The sequence below is a fragment of the Natrix helvetica genome (genome assembly GCF_964273705.1).
Source record: "Natrix helvetica genome assembly, chromosome: 8".
NCBI classification, from domain to species: Eukaryota; Metazoa; Chordata; class Lepidosauria; order Squamata; family Natricidae; genus Natrix; species Natrix helvetica.
The window spans coordinates 8,297,568-8,314,879 of record NC_138559.1 but is presented as its reverse complement, the minus strand read 5'-3'; the positions used below and the strand labels follow the sequence as shown (position 1 = coordinate 8,314,879).

Here is a 17,312-nt window from a genome sequence, read left to right as displayed (position 1 = left end):
CAGGAGCTAGTGGATAACTGGAAGTTGCATTGAAACAGTTGTCCCCATTTTACACCTGCAATTTGCACTAAAAATATATATTGATGAGTTTTCTTTTAATTAGAATCCTAAAAAGGAAAAAGGAAGATGACAATTCCACCTATACTTTTTAATGCGTTCTTCTAAAAGTCTTTTATAAACGTAGGAAAACTTGAGAGCCATTGATAGTGCCCCATCAGTGGTGTGATACAAATTTTTTTACTACCAGTTCTGTGAGCGTGGCATGACTTGGTGAGCAGGGCAGGGGAAGGATACTGTAAAATCCCCATTCCCTCCCCATCTCACTAACCTCTTTTCCTATGCAGGGAAACAGAATCAGCTGGGACTTGGGAGGTAGTGAATAGATCGGGGGCAGAGCCAGCCAGAGGTGGTATTTGCCGGTTCTCTGAACTACTCAAAATTTCCGCTACTGATTCTCCAGAACTCGTCAGAACCATCTGAATACCATTTCTGTGCCCCATGCTTTGTTTCTGTTCTGCTAATGATCTTTCTTAGCTATGACCTGCTGGCTCTTAATTGTTCAAGAAAACGTAACAATTTACAGTAAAGCCACTGCCATCTTAACAGAAAATGTACCTCAGATAATTCTCTGCTACCCCCCGCCCCCGCGCCTCAGTTTTGGTACCTGAGCACCAAGAGTAGTCATTTTATCTCTGAAATTATGACTTCCATTTTAGATCAATTTCCCCCTCTGCCACAAAGCAAAAAAAAAACAACAACAACACACACACAAAAAACCAGCCAAACAGTTATTTTAGGAGAGATGTAAAAACATAAGTTTCTGAATCGACAAATAGTTGGAACATGAGATTATGTTTATCTCCAAGCTAGTAAATTTTGCTAATTTCTCATAGAGGCTGACAGTTGATCTCCCATGGTGTCTTTTGCTGGAAATGGTCAATATACGGGAAAGATGCAACTTTCTATCCAGGAGTATTTGCCCTATTTTACTCATTTTGGTGTGGGACTGATTGGGGAAAATTGTAGGGGTGATACCAAAATACAATCGTATCCTATTTATCTATCTATGTATTAAATGATTGTATTTTATTCCAGTTTCCTTTTAAACTGTAATTTATTCCAATTTCAGTTTAAACTGTATTTTATTCCAATTCCATTTTAAACTGTTTTTATTAGATTTTTAGTAATAAAATTTGTGACTGGAACTGCACTTTAGGATAGAATAGACTAAGAGAGTTGGAAGGGACCTTAGAGGTCTTCTAGTCCAACCCCCTGCTTAGGCAGGAAACCCTACACCATTTCTGACAAATGGTTATCCAATCTGTTCTTAAAAACTTCCAGTGTTGGAACATTCACAACCTCTGGAGGCAAGTTGTTCCACTGATTAACTGTTCTAACTGTTAGGAAATTTCTCCTTAAATTCTAGGTTGCTTCTCTCCTTGATTAGTTTCCACCCATTGCTGCTTGTCCTAACCTCGGGTGCCTTGGAGAATAGTTTGACTCCCTCTTCTTTGGGGCAGCCCCTGATAATTGGAACACTGCTATCATGTCTCCCCTAGTCCTTCTTTTCACTAAACTAGACATACCCAGTTCCAGCAACCGTTCTTTGTATGTTTTATCCTCGAGTCCCCTAATCATCTTGGTTGCTCTTCCCTGCACTCTTTCTAGAGTCTCCACATCTTTTTTACACTGTGGCGACCAAAATTGGATGCAGTATTCCAAGTGTGGCCTTACCAAGGCATTATAAAGTGCTATTAACTTTGATATGTCCCAAGGGCTAATGAATAAAGTAAACTTAACTAACTCATTTTGGTGCTGGGGGAAAGTTCCCTTCCTGTTAGGAAGCCCTCTTCCTGTTATATTGTGTCTAAGCCCTCCAGATCTGCAAAATGTACTTTCTAGGCATCCTTTACTGTACTTCTTACTGGGCCAGGAAGTGTGAGGGTTAATCACACTTCGTCAGACCTGCTGACGAAGGTCGAGACAGGGCAGGTCTAAGATTGCATGTTGAGGGAGTGTTCTGCCTGTTCCTTCAGAACGGGAGAGACAGCAAGACGGACTCCGAGCAACTCCGAGGATCAGAGGAAGAAGAAAAATTGGGGTGAGAGGGCTACCAAATTAGCTATTGTTGGGAGGGTTAATTCGCAGCGTTCCTAAACCTGGTTAGACTCCAGGGGCTGGTTCTGGCAGGAAGAAGTGAGTGGTGCAGGTGCTACCTTGCTTCTGCGCTCCTACAAAATGATCCATTTTCTGTTGGTGAGTCATGTAGCTTTGAAGGACACGTCTGGATGAGATAAGCTTTTCTCCTTGGGCTCAGCTAATGGGAGAGCCTCTCTGCTGCCATCCCATTGACATGTCTCAAGGAGTGCCCTGGATCTTCACTGACTTCTTTTGCTGGTTGTGGTGGATCTAGTTTCCAGAGAGGAAGAGATAGACAGCAGAAGCCCTAGAAGAGATAGAGAGCAGGAGTACTGGAGATACTGGAAGAGATAGAGAGCAGAAGTACTGGAGATACTGGAAGAGATAGAGAGCAGAAGTACTGGAGATACTGGAGGAGATAGACAGCAATGTACTAGAGATACGGGAAGAGATAGAGAGCAGAAGTACTGGAGATACTGGAGGAGATAGACAACAGATGTGCTAGAGATACTGGAAGAGATAGACAGCAGAAGTCCTGGAAGAGATAGAGAGCAGAAGTACTGGAGATACTGGAGGAGATAGACAGCAGAAGTACTGGAGATACTGGAAGAGATGGAGAGCAGAAGTACTGGAGATACTGGAGGAGATAGACAGCAGATGTGCTAGAGATACTGGAAGAGATAGACAGCAGAAGTACTGGAGATACTGGGGGAGATAGACAGCAGAAGTACTGGAGATACTGGAAGAGATAGACAGCAAAAGTACTGGAGATACTGGAGGAGATAGACAGCAGAAGTACTGGAGATACTGGAAGAGATAGACAGCAAAAGTACTGGAGATACTGGAGGAGATAGACAGCAGAAGTACTGGAGATACTGGAGGAGATAGACAGCAGAAGTACTGGAGATACTGGAGGAGATAGACAGCAGAAGTACTGGAGATACTGGAGGAGATAGACAGCAGAAGTACTGGAGATACTGGAAGAGATAGAGAGCAGAAGTAGTGGAGATACTGGAAGAGATAGACAGCAGAAGTACTGGAGATCCAAAAGGAATATGGCTGCAGGCCTGGAAGGTTGGACCATATATGATGGACTTGTGGGTGTGGGGCAAGTTCATGAACTTTCAGTTGGGTGGGGAAAACCGGAAGCTTTCAGATTTGGGTTTTCCCAGATGTGCCAACATGGCTCTCTTAATAGATTGGAACGTTGAGCAATACTTTACCTCTGACTCCAATTTACTTTTGGATCTATTTGGAACCCTGACAGAAAGTCCTACATGAGTTCCATTGTCAACGAAGTGGGTTCATCATAACATCTGTGCCTCTGGAGACCTGCAGCTTAAGAGCAGCCTACAAGGACTACGCTCGGCCCCTACTCTGGTCTGTCCCAACCATCCCTCTTCTTTCAGGCACTGTAAAGGGATGAAATACTAGTTTGTCCTGTCCTCCTGGATGAAAACCTTGACTTTTTTTTTTTTAAACAAAGTTTTATTGGTTTTCAAATATATAGGGAAGGGTAAATAGGTATACAAATTTTTTTGGCAGCTTTCATACTGCTGGTAGAGATCCCAGCATGGTACTCATTTATATAACATTGTACAACAAATTTATAGAAGAAAACAGTAAACCAAATCTTACTCTATATTGTTAGTCTTGTGTTCCTACATGTTTCTCTTTGTCGTTTTCTAATATATCACTAACTGCTATTGTTCCAAATAATTTTATTTTTGAGATCTGAGCCTTTTCGATATTGCTTCTTCCTCCCTGTCGCCAGAGAGAGCCTCAGTGCCCCCCTCCTTCCCGTCTTGGATCTTACTGTCTTGTGTTTTACTGTCTCTTTCACTACTCCCACTCTGTTCCTCCTCTGAGAGTGGAAATGATGAAAGGGATGAAATACTAGTTTGTCCTGTCCTCCTGGATGAAAACCTTGAGGGTTTTTTTTGTTTCCTTCGTCCTAAGCCTGACCTTACCTGTTTTGACTCTCTCTAGCTTGGATACAGAGCCAAACATGCACCATTTGGAAGGAGACTCGGAGGTGTACAAGCTGATGCAGGAAAACCGTGATACAAGGGCTGCACCCCGGCAATCCAGCACTTTCCGCCTGCTCCAGGTGGCTCTGGAATTGGATGAAAAAGGTGAAAGAGGCAGAGGATGGACAGGGCACTTGTCTAGGGATAGAAGGAAGGAAGACACATGGCACAATTGGCTTTGTATTTTCATCCAAACCGATTCCAATCCAATTTAATCCAAACCTATTCCAATCCAAGGGTGGCTCAGTGGCTAAGACACTGAGCTTGTCAATCAGAAAGGTCGGCAGTTCGGTGGTTAGAATCCCTAGTGCCGCATAATGGAGTGAGCTCCCGTTACTCGTCCCAGCTTCTGCCAACCTAGCAGTTCGAAAGCACGTAAAAATGCAAGTAGAAAAATAGAGACCACTTTTGGTGGGAAGGGAACAGAGTTCCAGGCACCTTCGGCATTTAGTCATGTTGGCCACATGACTACAGAGACTTCTTCGGACAGTGCTGGCTCTTCAGCTTTGAAACGGAGATGAGCACTGCCCCCTGGAGTCTGGAACGACTATCACATATGCGTGAGGGGAACCTTTACCTTTATTCCAATCCAGAGTTTTCTGCTGTAATAATTTTTTCTCGTGTACTTTATGGAAACACACACTTGCAAAATAAGATTAGATTATGGAAAATGTTTCTAATAGGACAGGTAGCGTAAAACGGGATTGTTTTCTCATGTTCTTTTCAAAATCACAAGGTGAGGGTGGAAATAAGATAGAAGAAACCAGCTGGGGGAAAAATATGAAAAACCTGGTAACATTACATTTGGTAGATCGGCCTTTAGAATTCATCGCTTCCTCATAATAATCTCATGGGATAAAAGACGTGTTCTTTCAGGTTTAACATTGTTTACTGAGTTATAAAATATTGTAAGATACGGAATACAAAAAGCAAATAGAAAAGCAGTGAGGAAGAAGAGGGGGAAGAGGGAGGAGAAGAAAGGAAAAATAAGAAAGAGAAAGACGCATTGACTTCCAACTGTTGCAGTAAAAGTAGGCATTAGCTTCAAATTACAACTTTTTGCTTTTTCATCATAATATGAACAAGTCTTGTTCCTTTTATTGCTGATCTAGTTTACTGCTCTTTTTGTGTGTGGTCAAATAAGGGAGGAGACCTAAATTCAAGAGGCAGGTAAACCAGCATTTTAAGTCAGCCTCAGGATGGGCTATAATCTTTGTTGACAGACTACAGTAATCAGTCGAAACCTTTCATCTGGCGAACTTTTAATTGGTAGTTTTAAGAATGGAAGGGCATGGCTGTTTCTGACGAATGCCATTTTTTGTTCAAAGGAAACAAGAAAATGATAAACAATTATATTTCCTTGCTAAACCTGTGTAGATATATTGGCCTGCTCAATGGGCCATCCAGAGATTGCTTCATCTGATAACACTTACAGTGAAAGGAGAACAGATATATGAAGTACTGTATTTTTTGGATTATAAGACGCACCTTCCCTCCCCCCCTAAAAAAGAGGATGAAAATCTGGGTGCGTCTTATACACTGAATGCAGCATTTTTGGCTTCCTGAAACCCCGCCCCCTTCACAAAAATGGTCGTGCAGAGGGTTTGGGAGGCTTGCAAAATGCTCCTGGGGGCTGGGGAGGACAAAAATGAATGGAAAATGGGCTAGTTTTGCCCATTTCCCCACCCCCAGCCCCCAGGAGCACTTTACAAGCATCCCAAAGCATTATCATATCCTGTTTTTTTTTGCAAAAAACAGACCCATTTTTGCAAAAAGCGGGCTGTTTTTTGCTTGTTTTTGGCCTCCCCCCCCAGCCCCCAGGAGTACTTTGCAGGCCTTTCAAACTCTCTGCATGCATGAATGAATTGAATTTGAATGAATTTATTAGATTTGTTAGCCACTCCCTCTCCACGAAGGGACTCGGGGCGGCGTACAATAAATAAAAACACATATTATACAATTAAAACATTTCACAGAGGAGGTATCAAAATCGCATAGTACAATACATAGGAATAGTCAGAATTAAAAATTAAAATACCCCAATATAAAATTACAAATTTAAAAGATTGCCAGGAGGATAAAGATGGAACTATAATTGAGCCAGGCCGGCTAGTTGAAAAAGGTGGGTCTTGAGTTTTGAACGGAAGGAGCGGAGGTCGGTAGTAATCCTAATGTCGGGGGGGAGGTCATTCCAGAGGGCTGGGCCCATCACAGAGAAGGCCCTGCTCCTGGGCGCCGCCCTCTGGCACTGCTTAGTGGACGGCACCTGGAGAAGTCCCTCTCTGTGAGAGCGAATTGGTCGTAGGGATGTATGGGGCAGGATGCGATCCCGCAGGTAGCTAGGTCCTATGCCATGGAGCACTTTGAAGATGGCAATCAACACCTTGAAACGCACCCGATAGACCACAGGGAGCCAGTGCAGCTCGCGCAGGAGAGGTGTTATATGGGAGTATCTAGTACTCCCCATAATCACCCGTGCAGCCGCATTTATTCACCAAAAATGAGATGTACAGAGGGTTTGGGAGGCCTGCAGAGTGCAAAAAGCTTTTTAAAAAATTCACCTCTTCAATCTTGGTGCATCTTATACTCTGGTGCGTCTTATAGTCTGAAAAATACGGTACCTCGTGAAGGTGCAAGAACGTATATACCACACTGGGGGTTGGACTAGAAGACCTCCAAGGTCCCTTCCAGCCCTGTGATTCTATGAAAGCATTCATTCAGTGAAATAATTTTTTTGAGGCTGCAGATGCAATTTTTCATTGAAAAAAAAACCACTTCATTTCTTATTCGATCTACATAGGATTTTACGTTCTTTAAAACAGTAATGTTTTTTTTAAATTACTGTTTGCTAATGTATCTTCTGTGATGCTTTGACAGATGGCACGGCCACCCATTTCCCCAGCCAGCTCTCTCCCAATTTGCACAAGCCGGTTAGCAGTGCTACGGCAGGGAACGCTCAGAAGCTGCACACCTGTGAGAAATGCGACAGCCCCATCACGTGAGTAGGGCTATTCCTTAAGTAGGGTTTGATACCAATGGAATAAAATATGAAATTGCAACAACGGAAGGAGGGAAAGGAGAGAGAAGGACAGGGAAGAGGAGAGGAGAAGGGAGGGAGGGAGGAAGAGGGAAAGAAGAAAGGGTAAAGGAGAGGAGGAAGGGAGGGATAGTAAGAGTAGGAGAGAGGGCAGGAAGAGGGGAGGAGTAGGGGAGAGGAAGGGGAAGAAGAAAAGAGAAAGGAGGGGAGGAAAGAAGAAAGTAGGGAAGGGAAGGTAGGAGAAAGAGAGGGAAGAAGAAGTAACGTAATATAAGATGGAAGTATGGGATGGCAGGAAAGAATCTCGAATTTATGATTATATATTTAGGGGAGGAATGGAATTATAAATGTTAAAGGACAATGTATAACACTAACAATATCTGTGAGGAAAGTATATTTGTGAAATGTATGTATGTGTAAGAAAAATTAAAAACTTTACAAAAGAAAGAGTAGGGTTTGATACCAAAGGGACAGGAATAGAGGGGGAGACCTTCCATTTCAACTATTTGAGGGGCTGCCACATGGAAGGGGGGGGCAACTTACTCTCCAAAGCCCCTGAAGGCGGGAGAAAAAGTAATGGATGGAAACGTCTGTGGAGATTCTCCGTCATCCAGGTCAGGGTTGTCCCAAAGGTGCTTTTTCAAGGGGCAACTGGACTTTCTTGGTTTTTCTTTGAAGATGTTTTGCTTCTCATCCAAGAAGCTTCTTCACCTCTGAAGAAGCTTCTTGAATGAGAAACAAAAACATCTTCAAAGGAAAACAAGAAAATCCAGTTGCCTCTTGAAAAAGCACCTATTGTTCTGTCCTAGCTTCCTGAGACAGCAAAAAGCACACTTAGTTCCAAAAATCCTCTTTTTATTTCAAAGGCTATGAATTATGTTCATTCACAGCCTGTAATGAGTCACAAATAGTTTGTAAAGAGTCCAACAGAAGTCTGCCAAAGTCTTTTGGGATAAGGCTGATAAGCACCCACCTTTATCTTCCTTGAAACGCTGCCAAAGACCTAATTGCCAATTAGCTTTGCAAGGCCGCACGGAGCAGAGTCAAAACAAAGCTTCAAAAGGTAAACTGACCAGCATGAACCAAGTTGCTTCCTGCAAAGGCTCATATGCCTTTGCTCCTCCTTTATGTCTTATGGGAGGGGCCAATCACCTCCAAGCCTTACTCCCGAGTCATCCCTTCTGTCTTAAGGGCTCTTGCGTTCTGGCAGTTCTGCGCATGCGCGCACTGAGGGAGCCTATTCCTCTGCCTCACTGCTGTCTGACACTGGAGGCTCCAGAGGCAGCACATAACTCCCAGATGGCCCTGGCCCCCTCTCTGCCTCCGATGCAGAGCCCTCATCAGAGCCTTCCCCAGACTGCAGGACTGGACCATGTTCCTCCCCAACCTTCTCGCTGTCTGACTCTGCTGCCAGCTCCACAGGCCGCTGCCAGACCACAACACCTTTGAGATAATGGATGGAACCTTATGAAAGAAAGATCCAACCTATAATTAAGGAGAAATTTCCTGACAGTGAGAAAATTAATCAGTGGACTGACTTGCCTCCAAAAGTTATGGGTGCTTCATCCCTGGAGGTTTTTAAGAAGAGATTGGACAGGCATTTGTCTGAATGCTATAGGGTCTCCTGCTTTGGTGGGGTGCTGGACTAGAAGACCTCCACGGTTCCTTCCAGCTCTGTTATTCTGGTAAGCAAAGAGAAGAACATGGAACAATTTGATGAGCTGGACTGCACAGCATGTGGCTGGGCATTATGCTGGCTTGGTCCAATGCAGGTAGTCCTTACATAGTGACCATGCAACATTTTGACTTGACTGAAAAAAAGTGGCTTATGATCCGTCCTCTACCTATGGCCATTACAACATCCCAGGTCACAGTCCAGGCGCACGGCAACTACCATACACGTATGATCATTGCATCATCCGGCAGTCACATGATCATCCCTTGTGACCTTCCCAACAGGCTTCCAAATCGGCCAAGGGGAAGCTGGCAGGAGGTTGCAAGCCATAGCCGTGTGATGTCTTGCTTAATGACCACATCACAACATCAGCTGCCACCGTAGGACACCTCACTTTAACGATCGTGTCGCTTAATGAACTTTCCAGCCTCTTATTTGTGGTCCTAAGTTGAGGACTACCTGTGTATATGGAACAGGTTGCAGGAAATTGGATTTGACTCTACACCCTTCAACAGGGCAAAGGGTTTGTTATTTATAGCCATCCAGCAGCTGTTTGCAGAGGGTGTGAGCGTGCCCTGACAATGTGTAATGAATTTCTAGCAGGAAACTTTCATTTAGAAAGAAAAACTTTCTTTTAAATGGAAGTTTAAATTTCTAGAAACTTTCATTTAAAAAGAAAAAAGGCACAGAAAGGAAAAGGGCTAGGAGTAGTTTGGAAAGGGGAAGGGTCTATTTTGAAACAGCGAGCAGAGTAGCAGTGGTTGAGGCATTTGCTAAGGTGATGATGTAAACATGCAGTTTTTCTGCTTTTGAGCCATGGGCGTGCAATGGTTAGAGTGCAGTCCTGCAGGCTACTTCTGCTCACTGCCGGCTTCCAGCAGTATGACAGTTCGAGTCTCACCAGGCTCAAGGTTGACTCAGCCTTTCACCCTTCCGAGGTGGGTAAAATGAAGCCCCCGATTTTTGGGGGCAAGAGGCTGACTCTGTAAACCATTTAGAGAGCGCTGTAAAAGCACTATGAAGCAGTATATAAGTCTACATGCTATTGCTATTGTCCTTCTTTCTTTCCTTCCTTCCTTCCTTCCTTCCTTCCTTCCTTCCTTCCTTCCCTCCCTCCCTCCCTCCCTCCCTCCCTCCCTCTGCCCACTGACAGCAGTTCAATCCTGACTGACTCAGCCTTCCATCCTTCCGAGGTGGGTAAAATGACCCCAATTGTTGAGGGCAAGAGGCTGACTCTGTAAACCATTTAGAGAGGGCTGTAAAAGCACTATGAAGCAGTATATAAGTCTACATGCTATTGCTATTTGGCGTTAATATTAATAATTTATTAAACAAATTATTTTGCAAAAGACAACTGGACTTTCTTGGGTTTTTTTTTTCTTTGAAAACATTTTGCTTTTCATCCAAGAAGTTTCTTCAGTTCTTTGGAACGTTTTCAAAGGGGGAAAAAAAACAAGAAAGGCCAGTTGTCTTTTGGGGAAATAAAAAAAAACCTTGGGGACAACCATGACTTGGACGATTAGGAATCTCCATAGCTAGTTTATTAAACATCTATGCCTGCTGACTGAGCGACTCTGGGCAGCTCACAAGGAGGAAATCGCGATAAAAATCAATCCAAAATAACGATAAACATGATGATGGACCTGTTTTCCTTCAGGACAATTGTTCCTTCTTCTTTTGATCTTCAAAGGAATCCTTGTTGTTGTTGTTAGTTGCAAATTCATATCCGACCCATCGCAACCCCATAGATAACATTCCTCCAGGCCTTCCTGCTCTCTACCATCCTCTGGAGTCCATTTAAGCTCATGCCAACTGCTTCAGTGACTCCACCCAGCCACCTCACTCTTTGCCATCCCCTTCTTCTTTTGCCCTCCATCGTTCCCAGCGTGAGGCTCTTCTCCAGGGAGTCACATAGGAATACTTGGAATCCTGCATTCAGTTTTGATCGCCACGATGTAGAAAAGATGTGGAGACTCTAGAAAGAGTGCAGAGAAGAGCAACAAAGATGATTAGGGGACTGGAGGCTAAAACATAGGAAGAACAGTTGCAGGAACTGGGTATGTCTAGTTTAATAGAAAGAAGGACTAGGGGAGACATGATAGCAGTGTTCCAATATCTCAGGGGTTGCCACAAAGAAGAGGGAGTCAAGCTATTCTCCAAGGCACCTGAGGGTAGAACAAGAAGCAATGGGTGGAAACTAATCAAGGAGAGAAGCAACTGAGAATTGAGGAGAAACTTCCTGACAGTTAGAACAATTAATCAGTGAAACAGAATTTGCCTCCAGAAGTTGTAAATGCCCCAACACTGGAAGTCTTTAAGAATTGTTGGATAGCCATTTGTCTGAAACAGTATAGGGTTTCCTGCCTAGGCAGGGGGTTGGACTAGAAGACCTCCAAGGTCCCTTCCAACTCTACTATTGTATTGTATTGTATTGTATTGTATTGTATTGTATTGTATTGTATTGTATTGTATTGTATTGTATTGTATTGTATTGAGTCCTTCCTTCTCATTAGGTGGCCAAAGTATTTGAGTTCCATCTACAAGATCTGGCCTTCTAAAGAGCAGTCAGGGTTGATCTCCTCTAGGACTGACTGGTTGGATGGCATTGCAGTCCAAGAGACTCGCATGAGTCTTCTCCAGCACCAGAGTTCAAAGGCCTCCATTCTTTGGCACTCAGCCTTCCTTATGGTCCAGCTTTCACAGCCATCCATTGCAACTGGGAAAACCATTGCCTTGACTATATGTACCTTTGTTGGCAGGATGATGTCTCTGCTTTTTAGTCTGCTGTTTAGATTTGCCATAGGTTTCCTCCCCAGGAGCAAGCGTCTTTTGATTTCTTGGCTGCAGTCCCCATCTGTGGTGATCTTGGAGCCTTAGCAAGAATCCTTAGCAGGAATTCCTTAGAGGAATCCTTAGCAGGAATTAATACCAGAGATGGGGCAAGGGCTAATCACTCAGGAGAGCACCCAAATCTTCTTGATTTATATACATATATTTTCTTGAATAAGAGCTGAGGATGGTGTTGGTAATTGCATGGTTAAAAGGCTGCTTCCACAGCTCTGATTTTGCAACCCATTCCGTTTTGACACGGAGATGAGCCCCTTAGAGTCGAGAATGACTAGCCCATATGTGTCAGGGGAACCTTTACCTTTTCCCAACCTGGGTAAGTTCCAGATGTGTGAATGTCAACTCCCAGAATTCTCATCCACCATTGGCCACTGCTGAGAATTATGGGAGTTGAGATCCAACCATGTGCTTGCCTGGATGCTTGGAGCTGTGGTGTGCATGAGTGATGCACCTCCTAAATACCAGATTGACTGCTGAATGCTTGCTTGTTTCCCAAAAAGAGGTGGAGCGGCTCAATTCAGCCATCACTCCACCCTCTCCTTTGAAGAGGCCGTCAACACCCTGGAAGGCAACAATAACAATCCATGCAAAAAGACGTTCGCATAGCGAGTGGAGTGCCCAGAAAAGAGAAAATTGCTACCTTGGAGTATCTGGATTACATCGGCAGGAACGCATTTATTTTGCTTCATTATATAGAGTCACTTGAAAAGAAGGACTAGGGGAGACATGATAGCAGTCTTCCAATATCTCAGGGGCTGCCACAAAGAAGAGGGAGTCAAACTATTCTCCAAGGCACTTGAGGGCATGATAAGAAGCAATGGGTGGAAACTAATCAAGGAGAGAAGGAACCTAGAACTAAGGAGAAATTTCCTGACAGCGAGAACAATTAATCAGTGGAACAACTTGCCTCCAGAAGTTGTGAATGCTCCAACACTGGAAATTTTTAAGATGTTGGATAACCATTTGTCTGAAGTGGTATAGGGTATCCTGCCTGGGCAGGGGGTTGGACTAGAAGACCTCAAGGTCCCTTCCAACTCGGCTAGTCTAGTCTAGTCTAGTGCACTCCAGTCCATTCTATACTTCAAAGATCATAATGACTCTCAGAGGGTTTTACAGCAGGGGTCTCCAACCTTGGCCACTTTATGACTTGTGGGCTTCACACTGGCTGAGGAATTCTGGGAGTTGAAGTCCACAAGTCGTAAAGTTGCCAAGATTGGACACCCATGCTTTAGAGTGTGCTTGCAATTCGTTTACACTTGAGAATGCCTGGTTAAGCAAGCATTTTGGATGGCTGGTGACACTTGGGTGACGATGCTCGGCTTGCTGCCGATCAGGGGTGTCCCAACTTGGCAAATTTAAGACTTAATAGCATAGCCTTTATTGTCATTGTACAAAATGAATACAAAAAAATTGGTGGAACTGGTGGAACTTCGACTTGTGGGTTACTTGCTGGGAATTTCTGGAAGTTGAAGTCCACAAATCTTGCCAAGATTCGTCACCCCCTGCTGTAGATGCTAGTCCTGTGATGGCAAACCTATGGCAGGCGTGCCACAATTGGCACGCAAAGCCATCTCTCCGGCACACCAGCCGTCACCCGTTGCTCTTCCGTGTTCTGGCGCACACATGCTGGCCGGCCAGCTGGTATTTGTGGATGCGGGAGTGCTGGCGCACATGCATGTACTGGGAAGCTGTATGCATGTGCACCAAAAACCGGAGAACCAGGTGACTGGTGCACATGCGTACACCGGAAAATGGAAGCTCAGCTTCCCAGCATGCGCATGCGAGCAGGGGGACTGCTTTTCTGATTTCCGGCACTCCCCCACGCATGCGTGCTCCCGTTTCGGCACTCAGTGCCGAAAAGGCCTGCCAACACTGTGCTAGTCCTTCTCACGAGATTCTCCTCTGTCTTCCCCAGATATCAGGCTGTGAAAATTCAAGAGAACCGCTACCGCCACCCGTCTTGCTACATTTGCACCGACTGCGGGCTCAACTTGAAGATGCGTGGCCATTTCTGGGTTGGGGAAGAGATGTACTGCGAGAAACATGCCCGCCAGCGCTACCAGAGCCCAGCAGAGGGCGGCACCATCCTGGCTGTCTATTCCCAGTCTTAAGAGGATAGCGGAGCTCGGGAGGCTGAAGGGGAACGCCGCCTGGGATCTACAGAAAGTTGCTTCTCGCCAAACGCAATTCAGCCCTTTAAAGACATCTGCAGGAAAGGAGGTTTTGGGGGGGCAAGACAGCAAGGACCACCATCGCAACTCAGAATGCCATGCAGGGACCTTTGGGGAAGGCATTGAGGGAGGGAGAGGCAAAAGGCTTTTCTTTTCTTTAACTACGTAGTTTCATCCGTCATTCTTCAAGGAACAAATGTTTGCTGGCGTGGACATTTGTCTTTTGACAGCTTCGGGAATGATGGCTTCTCACCGTGCCAAGTCGGCCTGAGTTCCTGGACTCTGGAAAGTGATTTGTCGTGCTCATATTAATCCTGGTTTGGGGGCAGCAGCTCCCAGAAGCAACTTAATTACTTGGCTCTGTGGCTGGAAGCACTTCTGTCTTGCCCGTTTGCCAAACTCCCTGCCCCACAAGGCAAATCCTAAGACTGAAGGAATGCTGGAATCTCCCTGTGTCCTGGGCGGCATGGATTCAGCTCCGAATGCTGACTTTCCCTGTGACGCTTCTCTTTAAGCTATTAAGCCAGATCTCTATGTGAAATATAATATATATGTATGTATGTATGTATAAGGATGGATATAAAACAATCGCCTCACGCCTGCCTTTGCTCCTTACGTCCTGGCAACCATGTCCTTCTGAGGTCAGGAAGGAGTTTTTGTAATTTCTAGCACAGGTAAATGCCCCGTCAGTGGTTTTTTTAAAACATTTCTATTTACTAATACTAGTCGATAACCCAGTGTTGCCCGAGTATTTATGGATAGGGAGAAAATGTTTGGACCAAACGTAATTTCTAAGGTTGGAGTTTCCCCCTTACCAGAGGGAGCCCCCTTGTGGAGTCCTATGATGCCATTACCATGGCAACTCCACTGCAGCTGTACAGTAGAAGCCATTTTATGGCAGTACAGTAAAGCCATTTTAAGACACAACAGGCTGTATCTTAACAGAACAAAACCCTCAAGGGGTTTTAGGGGTGTCTTACCGCCACAGTATTTGTTTCCAGAGAGGAGGTCATCTGTATACCAAGTTCAGTTGAAATTGCTCAAGGTATTCCAGAGTTCTGCTGGCACATAAACAAACACAGCTGTAAAGTAGATAGATGGGTGGGTGGGTGGGTGGGTGGGTGGGTAGATAGATGATAGATAGATAGATAGATAGATAGATAGATAGATAGATAGATAGATAGATAGATAGATAGATAGATAGATAGATAGATATGAAATAGGTTTGGCTGCAAGCTATTGCAATAACTGCTTCAGGATCATCTGAATGCTCTTTATTAATATGGATATAATGAGATATTGAGAGAGAGACAGACATGTAATTGCTCCCCTATCATCTGAGGCAAGGATGAGCGGAATAAGGAGTTGCACAAAGATAGTCCTTGACTTCAGCCATAATTGGGCCAGGAATTATGGTAAGATGTTCTGCCAGTCATTAAGTAGGCCTCCAAATGACCACAGCCGATTTTACCTTTTTTGAAACAGCTGTTAAACAACTGTGAGGATTACACAAACGGACCAAAAACACCATACATTGCGCTTGTGTGACCACAGGACTCTGCAAATGACCATAAATGCGGGCCAGTTGCCATGCCAAACACCCTAAATGCAATCGGGTGACTGTCAGAACTTTGAAATTGTTTTTTGGGGGGTGGGGAGTCTGGTGTAACTTCAAACTGTCACTAAGCAAGAGGTCGTAAATCAAGAACTGTGTTTATGTATGTCCCAGGGTGTGGGGGTGATGAGGCAGCTGGCTTTCTTTTTATTTGGGGGGAGGGTATTAGAGAGGTGACTTCAGTCAAATATTCTAGCCAGTTGCAATGCTCAGCACAGTGAAGTGCTGCTGTTTTTGGTTACCTGCCTGAATAGTGAGAGAGCCTCACCTGTGTAAGGCTAAGTTGCAAGGTTCACTTTCTGATGTCCTCATTTTCATAACAGGAGTTCAGTGGGGCGTTGAGGTTGCGTTTCCTTTGATTGAATACATAACAAGAGTTGGCATCCTTCCTCTCCCCGGTGGCCGAATGCCATTTCCAGAGGCATTGAGCTATTCAAAACCATTCTTGGAAAACAGCTGCTCTTGTGCTGGTTCAAACGCATTGTGGTTTTCCGCTGTGCCAATTGCACTATGTACAATGAGTGGTGTTATGACTCCTAATGTTTTCTACAAGATCTCTTTTTTGCTCCCACCTACTGTATTTTTCGGAGTATAAAATGCATCGTTTTCCCTCAAAAAAAGAGGCTGAAAATCTGGGTGCGTCTTATATACTGAATACAGCATTTTTTTGCCTCCCGAAACCCTGCCCCCTTCACCAAAATGGCTGTGCATAGCCTTTAGGAGACTTTCAGAGTGCTCCTGGGGGCTGGGGAGGGCAGAAATGAGCAAAAAATGACCAGTTCTGTGGGTGTGGCTTGGTGAGCGTGGCAGGATAGTGCAAAATCCCCATTCCCACCCAACTCCATGGGAAGGATACTGCAAAATCCCCATTCCCATCCCAAACTGGGACCAGCCAGAGGTGGTATTTGCCGGTACTCTGAACTACTCAAAATTTCTGCCAACTGTTCTCCAGAACCTGTCAGAACCTGCTGAATTTCACCCCTGGTCCCAGCTCTTCATATGCATCTTTGCCTAAAAACAAGACAAAACAATTATATTCTATTATTTACATATCATGGTGAAACTGCAGGGTGATATTGCAAAGGTATATATTTTGAAGAAAAGGAAACCCCGAAAGGGCCACATATAGGTAGTTACCGAGTTACAACCAGAATTGAGCTAAGATTTACGATGCTAAGTGAAACATTTGTTAAGTGAGTCCATCACATTTTACGACTTTTCCTGCCACGGTTGTTAAGTGAACCATCACATGTTAGTAAGGCGGCTGCTAAGTGACTCTGGTTTTCCCCATTGACATGGCTCTTCAGAAGGTCGCAAAAGGGGATCATATGACCCCAGGGGACACTACAACCATCATAAATATGAGTCAGTTGCCCAGCATTTGAATTTGAAGGTTATAGCTGTGAAAAACTCATCAGTCGCTTTTTTCAGTGCTATTGTAACTTTGAACAGTCATTAAGTGAACTGTTGTAAGTCGAGGACTACCTGTATATGCTACGGCTCTTTGTAAATGAACAAAAGAGTGTAAAAAAAAACTTCCACTGCACAGCAAAGTTGGTTAGCAGAACATTCATTTTTAGTGTAGTGTATGCAGTTAGCCAGTAGAGGGCGCTCGTCACAAAGAAGAATTGTGCAACTGGCTGCAATATTTCAGCAGATTCCTTAGCTTTTGTATCCTGGTCCTCGAACACAGAACTTGCTTTTAAATATACATTCAGCATATTAGTTTGAGTTTTGGAATGATGCTGTTGGATGTTCTACTGTTTGCAAGGTTCGGGAGTAATCTGATAAACACGGG

The 17,312-nt window shown here is 44.4% G+C and overlaps 1 protein-coding gene across 2 annotated transcripts in view; it reads left to right on the top strand.

Moving 5' to 3' along the window:
* PDLIM2 (PDZ and LIM domain 2) overlaps positions 1-14,603 on the top strand; it is a 91,228-nt gene extending 76,625 nt beyond the window's left edge. For both annotated transcript variants that reach the window (XM_081960805.1, XM_081960806.1), the window contains exons 8-10: positions 4,129-4,274; positions 7,047-7,167; positions 13,644-14,603. In XM_081960805.1, coding sequence (XP_081816931.1) covers positions 4,129-4,274; positions 7,047-7,167; positions 13,644-13,839 — 463 coding nt within the window. In that variant the 3' untranslated portion in view covers positions 13,840-14,603. The remainder of the gene's footprint in view (positions 1-4,128; positions 4,275-7,046; positions 7,168-13,643) is intronic.
* The last annotated feature ends 2,709 nt before the right edge of the window (positions 14,604-17,312 follow it).